Source organism: Bombyx mandarina, chromosome 12 (genome assembly GCF_030267445.1).
Source record: "Bombyx mandarina strain Sakado chromosome 12, ASM3026744v2".
Taxonomy (NCBI): domain Eukaryota; kingdom Metazoa; phylum Arthropoda; class Insecta; order Lepidoptera; family Bombycidae; genus Bombyx; species Bombyx mandarina.
This window is the reverse complement of record NC_143219.1, coordinates 3,482,398-3,496,322: the sequence shown is the minus strand read 5'-3', so window position 1 is coordinate 3,496,322 and position 13,925 is coordinate 3,482,398. Positions and strand designations below refer to the sequence as shown.

Sequence of the window (13,925 nt, the reverse complement as noted above, 5' to 3'; positions counted from 1 at the left end):
AAGCTATGTACAAAATGATACATAATTTCTTCTGTATTTTCTTTTTTCTTTAATAAGTCGCTCTTATTCTTATGATTATATTTTACAGAATAAAAACATTTGTTGAAACGCTTCTTAGGACACGCATGTTAAGTTCGGATACAATTACAAATGGCACGCGAACGCATACTCGTAAAACACGAACAAACAAACATTCAAACAAACATATAACGCCGACAAACAGTCAAAAACAAAACAATCGAACACAAGACCTAATCTACAAGTCATTTGATAATAATTGGAATAAAGAAACTGTATTTTAATTCAAATAACACATTATGTAAATTATGCTATTAAATAATAAAACATATATTACGAGTATTGACGGATGCGTTTGTTTGCGAGATTACTTATATTTCGAGATTTTTTATATATTTTTTTTATTGCTTAAATGGGTGGACGAGCTCACAGCCCACCTGATGTTAAGTGGTTACTGGTGCCCATAGACATCTACAATGTACAATGTAAATACGCCACCTACCTTGAGATATAAGGTTGATCATCATCATCAGGTGACCCGTCTTGCTCGTTTGCCTCTCGCTGTTATAAAAAGAAAAAAAAAGTTCTAAGGTCTCAAATATAGTTACAACGGCTGCCCCACTCTTCAAGTCGAAACGCTTTACTGCTTCACGGCAGAAATAGAGTGGTGGTACCTACCCGCGCGGACTCACAAGAGGTCCTACCACCAGTAAAGATGGACAAAGCCTTAATGTTGTCGGATTACCATAGCGTTGATACTCTATTTTGTAGAAGACAAATGAATATTATGAATACGAAAGAATACAACAATTATTTGTTGAATACATAGTTAATACACATAAATTATAGATAAGCAACTCAAACAATCAACAAAAGTGTTTACGGGCGTCGGCCACTAGATGGCTTCGCTTCGATTAGTTTCTCATTGCTCCTGTAGATGGCAGTAACATATTATTATTACCTATCCTATATTTTATTTTTAATGAACGAATTTGTAAATTTTCAGAAACTACAAATTGGTAAATTTTAATCAATTTGTCTATAACAAATAAAGACTTGTATGTACGATTTATTATTCTTTTATTTTCTGTGTTTAGTTATACAATAATTAAATGCCTTAACTTTAACAACATGAAAGTTTAGGGGCATCCACTACAAGATGTCGCTAGTTTCCATACAGAAAAAATATTTGTCGTAAAGTATAGCAGTTTCAGAGCCCTGCTTGAATAGAATTTGGAACACTCAAATGACACATACGAAACATAAAATAATGTAAATGTGTATAATAATGAGTAGCCTTATCGCTTAGTGCAATCTCTCTTGCACAACTATAATAATAACTATCTTGGGAAAGGAATCGGCAATTGAGAACGATAGTACTTAATAATAAAAGAAAAAAGTGGTTCTAAACAATGTTAATATTAAACGAGTAAGTCGTAATTTTATATTTTTTTGTTTGTTACAGTGGGATGAATATGAATATAAACAACAACAATAACAACAACACGACCAGCATTAACAATAACAACAACAACAATGAGGACAAATCTGAAATGCCAGATCCTGACTACATCAAGGTATATATTACTCCATTATTATTTTATGTTCTTTTTCACTGCCATTTATTACAGATGACGATTTAAGGATGATTGTCGACGCTTATAGTCATTGAAAATGCCAAGGCCGTTAAGATTTAGAGAGAGAGAAAGAGAGAGAGAGAGAGAGAGTATTCTTTATTGTACATCAAAAAAATAATAAACAATGCGATCATTAAATACAAAAAAAGTACAATTGGCGGTCTTATCGCTAAGAGCGATCTCTTGCGGACAACCATCAGGTGGAAAATAATCATTTGGAAACGAATTACGCGCGGTGTACCAATCCAGAGAAATACATAGATATATATACATACACATATACACGTACATATACATATGTATGTATCCTCATGGAAATCCTTTATTCGTTGTTGGGCGGTCTATAAGTCTACCTGGTGTGGACTACCATTCCGTCCGTTAGTGCCACAAAATAATCAGGCGCTCGGATTTGTAGAACTGACTTAGGGTCCGTTCACACAGACCGGCTCGCAAAGCATCCAATCAAATAGCCAATCACCTATGCGATCAAGAAAGAGCACGCAATCGGAGCTGGTAGGCTCCTCTTATTATTTCACACGCAGCGCGTTCAAGCATTCATAATAAGAAAAAAAGTGCACATGCAAAAATAAACTTTACTACAATTACTCAAAACTGTTTCCAACGTGATAAAAATCTGCTCTCCTCTCCAAGCCGGTTTGTGTGAACGGACCCTTAATAGAATAAAATTAAAAGGTGGGTGGAGGTATTTTCTTTGTAATTTCAATCAGAAGTCACTTAATACCAGATGGGAGGTGATTTTCGTCTATCCGCCTGTAGGAGAAAAAAAACAGCTTAAATAAGACTAATGAAATTCGAGTGGTGGACGTTATTTACATCCATGACCATGTTAGATCTTACATATAATAATAGTATTTTAATTTTTACGAAATGAAGGGTTCAGGAAATTATACCTATAAATTGACCTAAGAGATCTCGGGACAATCACATTAAAGTTAATCATTCGCAACGCAGTAATCAAACAACAAGACACGAATTTCAGTGTAATAGTTAGCTACGGTCTGTTTACCGCAAACCCTCGCCCGCTGGAGTCAATAAGTACCTAACGGCCCTACCTGTGTAATATTATGTCAATGACCCGCATACATGACCTACATGGGTATGATGATAACGATAATCGGAACGCGATCCGAACATTACCGAGAAGAAGTCTTGGTTCACGCCTTTTCACGCGTCAGTGCCAAAAATTACGTTTTAGTAGTTGGTGATTTTTTAACTTGACAATAAAATTAGTACTCCATAGACGCCAACTTGTTGTCTAACCTTTGTTATTCGGGCGGGGGGCCGAACCTCATACCAAGTGTCCGCGCTTAGGGGGCACTCGGAGTATGTGGGATTTGACGGTCTTCAGATGCTTGGAGCAGAAAGCGGGCCCAAGGATGTTAACATATCATCAAACCTAGTATATTAATACCAAAAACCAAACGTTAACATATAGTAAACGACGGCTATCGATTGGTTATCGATTTTCACATTCAAGGAATGAATTGTGTAATGAAAATCGAACCAGCAGAATTTATTGGTTTACATAGCCGAATAGCTACCGTCATTCGCGCACTTCCATCCCGAATCGGTAAGCTCCGATTCGAAGGACAAGATAGCAATGGTCACTTAATGCAACATGAGATGTTGACGATAGTTAAAATAAACAGCGAATGTTATATAGAAAAGTTTAAATAAATACATCTATAGATGTATCCATATAATCTATAGATCATCAGCTATAGATGGATCATCTATAGATAGATCATCTATAGATATTAAACATTCAGAGAAAGAGCTAAGAAATTTGTTCACCGCAAAAATGCTTGCCCGATCTGGGAATCGAGTCCTCCGTCCACCGCTCAGTTGCGCTAACTACTGCCACTCAGTCGGTCAATCTTCATTCAGTCGCTCAACACTTTATATGGTTCAAAATAGCAGCAAAACTTTGTCTAAAAAATTGTCGACCCATTAAATCTAATACATAATAAAAGTCAATACGAAGCGAACACATTTAAGCCGCAACCATCGTTTAATTGAGACGTATCTGCCTCCGTAACAGCGTAAAGACACGAGTACAGAATACAGGGTTAAAATTTATGAAGGCAATTAAAAAGGTTTCCCGTCTACGGATCGCGACGCGGTTGCAGCGACACTTCGCACCGCGCCACGCGGGAGGTGTTAGGCTCCCTACATACAACACGGAAACGTTAATGTTTAAAAAGTCGCAATGCTTTCCTTCTTGCCATTATCCTACCAGATTTATTTTTCCGATCTATGTTGATAGCCTTGAGTGGCTATTACAGCATAACCTTAACTAGTAGGTGAGTTCACGGGGCTCGAACCTGACGACGTTACTAACATGAACCCTAGCAAGAGCCGTGCTTCGCAGAATCTACCACCGGATCGGAAACGCGACCCACTGAAAAGATCCGGCGAAAAACTCAATGGGCTGTGTCTGTGGGTTAATTTACTCGTCGAGCCCTTTCTCGCAAGCGACGGGTTCGACAAGAATGATGACCGATACTACCAGATGAATTAGGCACAGCATTAAAATACATCTATTTTATAGTATGATTACATAATGCAATTTTATAGCAGATACAGTGTACGTAAAAAATCGTTCTGCCTAGACTCCCAAGCCAGAATAATCCTGTGTCAAACAAAGACACTGGGTGTCTGGTACCAAAAAGTATCCTACCAAAAATGCCAATTTAATCTTTGAATGTACTACAAAATAAAAAATGGAGATAATAGTAGTTTTAGTTAGAAGTGGCCTTGTTGCTTTAGGTCTTACGCATATAATACTAACTGGACCATAAAAATTATCTCGTTCTTTGTTGACACGTTATAAAATCCAACCCAAAATTTTACGTAAAATATTCGTGGACTTTGAAAGATAATGTTAAGCGTGAAAGAACATGTTTTTACGAATATTAAATCCCTTACAAACGATGTTGGTACAGGTATGTTTCCTGAAATTGTATACCTAAAGGCTATTGATTTATCTAGAACGTAAAATTGATTAATTTCAAGTAATATCTGGTCGAATGGTATGATGTTATTTTTTGGTCATAAACAAATAAATTGCATTTACAAAAAAAAAAAATCCTTGTAGGTAGACGAGCATACGACCCATCTTATGGTGTGTGGTTAGAGTCACCCATGGACGTCAGCAATGCTAGGAGCACAGCCAGTGGCTTGGCTACCGTTAAGTACTCTCCACAAGCCTCGTTAGAAGAAGGACATGTCGTAGCGCTCAGGAAACACCGTAAGAAATCGTGTTTTAGGTATAACAACTAAGCATTGGCATCAGAGTAGTCTTATTTGTTAACTTAACTCACCGAAATTGGTGTTTTTTTAGTTTGTTGGTGGTAGGACCTCTTGTGAGTCCGCGCGGGTGGGTACCACCACCCTGCCTATTTCTGCCGTGAAACAGTAATGCGTTTCGGTTTGAAGGGTGGGGCAGCCGTTGTAACTATACATGAGACCTTAGAACTTATATCTCAAGGTGGGTGGCACATTTACGTTGTGGATGTCTATGAGCTCCAGTAACCACTTAACACCAGGTGGGCTGTGAGCTCGTCCAATCATCTAAGCAAGAAAAAAAAAGAAAAAAAAGTTATATAGCAAAAGAAAAACAGATCATTCATTACCGCAATATCCGTAATCAATCTCGCAATTTTTTTATTGTCTTACGATCGAACTCCGAAGCACTTTAACTTTAGTTCGTTCCCAGAAACCGTCGTGAATGTAACGAGCCTAAATCGTAACAGTTTGCCGTCACGCGACCCCGTCCAATTACCGTCCCCTGATTGCTTTTATGCTGCTGCAATACGCTTGTCAACCGTAATATATATTAGCGAGGCCTCTGTTAATTTAAAGTTCATTAATTTTATTTTATTGTATCCGCCTTGCTGCTATCTGAATTTTGTTATTGTCGCTCGTAAATTACGTGAGCCGAAAATTTTCAGCGTGCGCTCTGTCTGTACATATCGGGGGCCTACACGGTTCACGCGATTAAATTTTCGTACATACGTATTTTAAATTTTGTGTTCCTTTAATTATTAATGAAATGCGATTGTTATTCTTGTTTATGTTTTTTTTACTTAGAACCTTTAATTTCATTTTGAATTTGTCATAATTAAAAATGGTAAAACGATTGATGTTCAAGTTTTTTTCTTAGGATTTTTGAGTTTTTGCATATTCTTTTTTTTACGTTTTCCATGGTTATGTACGCAAATAAATAGAAAATGTATAATTAAAAAAAATGCGATATCTATTCTAAATATAAAAATCACATTTGCCATAGCTGCAAAAACGCGTTACGGGAAAAATAACTCCGACGATTTTTTACAAAACATGAGTTGTTAAATAAATATGATAATTTCACTATTTTGCACTTCTCATTGGTACCTATGTATATATATTTACTACATACGTGAATTTTAATATATAATAAATACATTAAGAAAGTGGTCATCATTTTTAAAATTACAATACATGTTTTTAACTATCCGCATAAATGGAGCTCATAATAATATAATCATTAAATAAATAATAATTTATCAGTACATCATTAAATAAATGCTCATCACTGCTCATTACTCACCTGGTGAACACAAAACCTATGTCTTGATTGCGGAACTGTACTGCTTACCTGGGATTCGCGACGTATAAATGCTTCCCGGAATAAGCAAGGGAATGTTAGCGACACGTGCATGATACGTCCTTCCACGAGTTCTAACAACTCTCACAGACGAGGTTCCAGGAAAACTACACGCAATACATGTATGTAATCCGACGCTAAACAAACGACCTACAGACACAGCCCACTGAGTTTCTCGCCGGATCTTCTCAGTGGGTCGCGTTTCCGATCCGGTGGTAGATTCTGTGAAGCACTGCTCTTGCTAGGGCCAGTGCTAGCAACACTTCCGGTTAGAGCCCCGTGAGCTCACCTACACGTCAAGGAGAAGCTGAAATAGCCTCTCAAGGCTATCAGCTTAGTTAGGGGAAAAAAGAAAAAGCTGTGCGGTGTCGTGGGACACCGGATAGGAACGAAGTTCCTTATAATAAAAATATCAATTTTAAGTTCTATTTGAGGTATAAAGAAAATAATTATTCGGGTATATATTTTTATTTTTATTTTTGTATTGATAAAAAAAAACTACTTTACAAAGTTATCAACTTTACTTTATTCACAATGATTTATAAAAAATATATAATATTAATAATATACAAAGAAACAGCTATTTATATGAATAATAATAATAACCGTCATCACGTAGACTATACATTAGACACTGTATAGCCATCATACAGACTATACATAAATAATAAAAATCTTACGTTACGGAAGTTTTTTCCCGCTTATGGTACCCCTTCGCACTGTCTCATCAAGAACTTCGTTCCAAAAAAAAAACTCTTATTCCGTCTATATCTTCAATTTTAGTGAAAGTCAGTAAAGTAACCTTTTCATTTTTGGACGTTACAGATGTTCGTCGGTCAGGTACCAAGACACATGGACGAGAATGACCTCAGGCAGATGTTTGAGGAGTTTGGTAGAGTCCACCAGATCAACGTGCTCCGAGATAAGATCACCGGAGTCAGCAAAGGTCGGTCTCACGCTTCCTGTGAATAGAATAGCATAGTATTTTTAGTATTATATTTAGTATGTACTAGCTGAGTCCCGCGATGCTACCCGCGATTATTAGTGTATAAATTAATTAATTAGTATATAAAAAGTAAGTTACTCCTTATATCATCAGCTACCTATCAGTGAAAGTCCTGTCAAAATCGATCCAGCCGTTCCAGAGATTAGCCAGAACAAACAGACAGACAGACAAATATTGTAAAAAATGTTATTCTTGTGTATGTATTGTATAATATATATAGGTATATTCATATGCATGTAGTAAAAAGCGGTTATTTCAATATTACAAACAGACACTCCAATTTTATTTATATGTATAGATTAGTATTTTTTAGAAATAGAATTTTTAGCATTATCTGCTTATGCATGACAAACAATCGCAATAATTTTTTATGAGTAACAAACAAATAATGATGGGATTTGAGTTTTATGAGTTGCTAATTTACTAGCTATTTTGCCTTTATTTTTTATTTACTTATGTAATTCGTCAGGTGAATTTACGAATTATTCTAATATATCAATTTTTTTAAATTCGTTTTAATATAAAAAGCACGCACCCACGAATCGTCTTGCTTGAATCGCGATGTTCCGTCAACAATATACACGTAGTAGGAAGGGAGTGGAGATCGGGTACCATTACCTTCTGTCTCGTGTTTTATGACGCCTTTTGCATTAAAGTTTCACAGTAAATAATGACTTCACGAGAATTTTCTAGTTAACAGACAACAACAATAAAATCTCAAGTTACTTATAAAAGTTTTGTAACGATGTTGGTATCGAGGCTGTTGAAGCGTTTGATTTTAAATGCATACTAGTTTGATTACAATCATTTTTTTAAACACTCTCTTCTTACGAGCATAAAGTCGAAATTTTAGCAGCACTTGGATTCAAATTCCTGCGTGACTGAAATAGGACCGGACGCTAATCAGTAGAAGTATAATAAGTAAAAAATAAATTAGAAAAAATTGTACCTGCCTGTGAGATTAGAACACCGGCACAGCGACATCGATCCATACGAATGTACCGGGCGTCTTATCTAATAGACCACGACGACTTCATCGTCAGTACAGCCTAACGCCGCGAATTGTAGCGTCAATCTGATATTTCTATGAATATCTTTAATGATATCTCAAACTATCTTTCAGCTTAGGTTTTCTTGTAGTCGAAAGCAGATTTGTCTACATTATCAGTGTCTCTACTACGGGGCACAGTCATAAAAATGTGTCTTTGATTGTGTCTACAACAGTCATAAAAATGATATTCGATTTTTTTTTAAATATTTGTTTTTACTAGTGGTAGGACATAACACAAGCCCGCACGGGTGGGTAACATCATCATTCCTATCCCGACCGCGAGGCTGACATGTGCTCTTATTACGGATCCATATAAATTTTTTTTATTGCTTAGATTGGTGGACGAGCTCACAGCCCACTTGGTGTTAAGTGGTTACTGGAGCCCATAGACATCTACAACGTTAATGCGCCACCCACCTTGAGATACAAGTTCTAAAGTCTCAAGTATAGTTACAACAGCTGCCCCACCCTTCGAACCGAAACGCATTACTGCTTCACGGCAGAAATAGGCAGGGTGGTACCTATCCGCGCGGACTCACAAGTGGTCCTACCACCATTAAACTATAGTAGTTATACTAATAGGAACGTGAGCTTACAAAAATAGAACAAAATACATCATTTATTGATTATAAGAAACAGATAAAACTCCTATGTGATTGAAGTAACGTTATATTCATCTTATTGTTTGTTTGTTTGTTAAAATTATTGCCTTATGTGATATAAATCGTTGTTTTTGTACTGTCTTAACGTTCAAATCATGTCGACTTTAAGATTCTATAACAATATGAAAATTGCACGTTTTGATTTTTTTTTATTGCCTTTGTAGGCAGACGAGCATATGGCCCACCTGATGGTGAGTGGTTACCGTCGCCCATGGACTTCAGCAATGCCAGGGGCAGAGCCAAGCCGCTGCCTACCGCTAACACAACTACAAGTTATATACGTTTTTACTTATGACATACAGAGAAACGCAACGACAGTGCGGTGTGACTGATTACTGCTTAGGGGGCTGTAATGTGTTCCGGTATTTTTTTCCGGTTTACTGGTGGTAGGACCTCTTGTGAGTCTGCACTTGTAGGTACCACCACCCTGCCTATTTCTGCGTTGAAGCAGTAATGCGTTTCGGTTTGAAGGGTGGGGCAGCCGTTGTAACTATACTGAGACCTTAGAACTCATATCTCAAGGTGGGTGGCGGCATTTACGTCGTAGATGTCTATGTGCTCCAGTAACCATTTCACACCCGCAGGCTGTGAGCTCGTACACCCATCTAAGCAATAAAAAAAATATCTTTAAATTATATTCTTAAGGTTCTCAAGGTATAGTTACAACGGCTGCCTAGCCCTTCAAACCCAAACGCTTCCTGCTTCGCGGCAGAAATAAACAGGGTGGTGGTACCTACCCATGCGGGCTCACAGGTTGCCTCACCATCAGTCCAAATGATGAGACAGCTGTTGTGCAACACAATTGAGTATCCGCGTCTCAAGATCTGTGGGTCACATTCGCATCGCTATATCTATGCGCTCCTGCGACAGATTAACCACACATGGATCGAGGCATACAATAATCCACAAACTCTATAATTGTCTTCAAAGAACAAGCTCTCGTGTTTTCCTCCTCTCACTTCGATCTTACGCCCGGGACACACGGCAGCTCATTTCGAATTAACATAAATCGTTCTCTCTCTCTCTCTAAATTTCTAAACTATCTCCGAGCTCTTAAATCAAGTTAACCGCTTTTCAGTACACCGAGGAGTGTTCGGTTAATTAAACCACCTGTTAATTACGAATTGGTAGCCTGACGTTACTAGTCGGTGACGAAATGTTCATCGCGGACTCCGTTCGAGACAATTGAATGGACAATGGAACCCAAGTCAATTGTTCATGCGTGCTTTCGGTGAACAATTTTTTTTTCTTTTTTTATTGCTTAACTGGGTGGACGAGCTCACAGCTCACCTGGTGTTAAGTGGTTACTGGAGCCCATAGACATCTATAACGTAAATGCGCCACCCACCTTGAGATATAAGTGCTAAGGTCTCAAGTATAGTTATAACGGCTGCCCCACCCTTCAAACCGAAACGCATTACTGCTTCACGGCGGAAATAAGCAGGGCGGTGGTACCTACCCGCGCGGACTCACAAGAGGTCCTACCATCAGTAAACTCAGTTTATGGGACCTTTAAAACTTCTTTCATTCCACCTATCATATATCGATAGTACTGGATATCTTCAGAATTCAGAATATGGTCATCCGTGTTATCCTAATATGGTTAACCACGTCAGTATGACCCTTTTACACTTTTACATCAAATAGACGATTTAAGCCTGCAACTTTAATCTGTGCCAAAAATACGTACCAATAAACCTATTCTAGTAGATTTATGTAAATGTGTCTCGTAAAATGTGCTTTAGTTTGTATTAGACTTTAATGTTTTATGTGAACATGTGATGCATTGATGAACGAATTATGCTTATTTAATTTTTATGAAGATACATAAAAAAAAAATTACATTTCTGATACAATTCAATAGAGTTATTCATTTAACATCAGAACTCCTTAAGGAGTTCTGATAAAAAAAAACTTTCTTTTTCACTCATTCAAGTTAAAAATGATTCTAGTGCAAGATATAAATAATAGTTGAATTGAATTGTATAAAAAAAATCAATGATAAATATTAATAAGTACTCGAAAAAAAATTGTCGTATTTTATTAAAGTAAAATATCAGTATTTTTTTTTTCAATATCATTATGTGATCATTTTCAGTGATCGTTTTTTTTTGAAGCATCATCATTTTGGATAACATTTTTTTGTCAACGTATCACATTATTTATTAACCTCATTAGAGTTTCCTCCGTTGTTCGTCGTGTAAACGTCTCATACGTTAGCGTCCGCTTTTGTTCCAGGGTGCTGTTTTGTGACGTTTTTCACACGAAAGGCCGCGTTGAAAGCCCAGGACGCTTTGCACAATATCAAAACATTGACAGGGGTAAGTGCGTTTAATGTTGTTGTTTTTGATTATTTTCTTTTTTTTGTTTTTTTTTGTCAACCCTACTTTGTTGTGCGTGTGGTATTAGTGTTGTTCTAATAGTGAATCGTTTTTTGTGAATCGATTATTTTGATTTTGAAGAACTACGATTAGTAACGTTCTCGGACAATAATCGATATCGTACATACTCGTAAATAAGAAAGTAAATCATCTGAAAATGTACCGATCGAAAATATATTCTTACCGCTTCAACTTTAGTAGCATTAAGAACAATGTGGAAAATTTCCAATTTTAAAATAGCAATTGTCGTTCATGAGATTTTTACTATAGCATCGACTATGAAATTCTAATATTGATGAAAATTATTAAAAATGCCATTCTTTGTCTAAGTAATTTTTTTTTTTTGCGCTGATAATGTGATATACTCGTAGTAGTTTTCTTAATTTAATTATTATAATAATTTATGAAGCTGTGATAGAATTTGAATTCAAAGAATTTTATAATAAGTTGTAGGTATATTTTACACAGAATAAGCACAAAATCAAACTGTATTGCTGTTTCGAGTAAAGTAGCAATTCAAACCTACAAATATGATATATTTAAATTCAATAATTGTATAGGGTATGTTTTATTGTATATTACATCATATCATGTAAATATAATGTGTTACATGTTTGTGTGCGTTCGTGCATAAACTTAGATGTATATAATGAGCAGTCTTCCAGATAACCATAAGAAATTTAGCACCCACTTTAACCTACAGTCTAATCTTTTTACTAACATAGATTAGTGTCTTAAAACATAAGCCTACAAATTTAAAAATGGTTACTGTATCACAATATATAGATACAGTGTAATAAAATTATATTCCACACTCCAATATTGTAAGCAATAGTGGCCTGCTGAAAATTTTCCAGAAAAGCTCAGCGTAATTGTAATATCTAACTAATAAAATCGGGATTGAATCCCACAGTGTTATTAAAATGAAACCATTAATATATAGGTCTTTGAAAAACGGGACTTTTAATAAAAACCATTCGGTTACGTTATATCGAATGCGCTTCATAGTGTCCGCCTGTTGCTGGGTAATAACAATTTTCTTTATTACAAATATACAGAGAAGGGGGACGAACAAACATCCCATTCTCGATACTACCGATTGTTACCGAATACAATCGAATTACAGAGCTCCACCATTTCTATTAAAATAGGGATGTCCGATAAAACGAACGATTTTTTTTGTTTTCGAGACTTAAAATATGTTTTTTTTTTTTCCTTTTCGAATTATGTATTAGTTTATCTGTTATACTAATACATATGAATATACTTTAAGAAGGCGAATTTATTGTGGTCTTGAATATAAGTCTCACTTAGAATAGAAAAACGGTAAAATTTATAAATAGATAGATACAGGGTGAATGACAAGGTAAATGTGAATTCATCGTCGTGAGTTATTGTGGCTTAAAGTATACATAATAATAATATGTATATGAAGTATAGTGTAAGTAATACGTAGATAATTTATGCTCACGACTGACTTCCACGACGAAGGAAACATAATGTTTAATTAAAATCAAACTTTTTTTAAAAAAAATATTTGCGCTATTACTCCTTCTTTTTCTCCACCTTATCCCACTAGGTGGGGTCAGCACAACAAATTTTTCTCTTCCATTCTCTTCTATCAGCCATCATCTCAACACTCACTCCTCTCTCTCATATCGTCATTCACACACTACATACACGTCTTCTTCGGTCGACCTCTTCCCCCTCTACCTTGCACTACCGTTTCCATACATCTCCTAGTCATATGCATTGCGCTATTGCGCTATTATTATTGAGATATAATCCTTAATTATCAAGTTGGAAAGCGGCTCCCGCGTTTCGATATCAGTGAGTTCCGACTTAATACCAGACGTACTGTAATCTCTTTGAGCAGGCTACGTAATACAAAATAAATAATATCGGCCTATATACGCAAATGAAATGTTTCTGTCGAAAATTTGTTTGCCACCAAAGAAACAAATTATATGTAACCTCTATATTATGATTTATGACTTAAATCTTAAAAGAGGTTATAATATGTTATACAGGTGACATAAATGATAATTTGAATATTGAAACATTAGAAGAAGGAACATTAGAAATATTAAAACATTTGTTAATATTGAAATATAAAAAACATAAAAACTGGTGAAGCAATAGCTTTAAATGCTGTTTCTCTTTATAGAGTAACTCGGTTTGTGCTATGGTTTTACTGGACTAAACTTTATTTTGATGTGAATAAAATAATACATTATGTATATACAAAATTGGCAAGCCTACAAAGGACAACGATAAGCGGACAGCCCTATTCGAGTCCCCGTCTCGTCTCATCTTCATCTCAGCGATAATTCAATTCCATTATATTATCGAGGGGTTTTTCCTCCGTCGATTGATTTCCGAACGCTACTCTCACTCGACGATAGCGGCAGGTTGAACATCACGCGATTGTGTTGACGTCACAATATTTTATATGCGCCGCTAAAAACTCACTATGAAATAAGTGGCTACCGAAGACTATA

At 36.1% G+C, this 13,925-nt stretch overlaps 1 protein-coding gene across 15 annotated transcripts in view; it reads left to right on the top strand.

Moving 5' to 3' along the window:
* Positions 1-13,925, top strand: part of LOC114243149 (CUGBP Elav-like family member 1) — a 454,265-nt gene that overhangs the window by 303,913 nt on the left and 136,427 nt on the right. For 12 of the 15 annotated variants that reach the window (XM_089732094.1, XM_089732092.1, XM_089732093.1 and 9 more), the window contains 3 exons: positions 1,484-1,595; positions 7,150-7,270; positions 11,282-11,364. In XM_089732094.1, coding sequence (XP_089588220.1) covers positions 1,484-1,595; positions 7,150-7,270; positions 11,282-11,364 — 316 coding nt within the window. The remainder of the gene's footprint in view (positions 1-1,483; positions 1,596-7,149; positions 7,271-11,281; positions 11,365-13,925) is intronic. The other 3 variants (XM_089732097.1, XM_089732096.1, XM_089732098.1) reach the window with 1 other exon arrangement.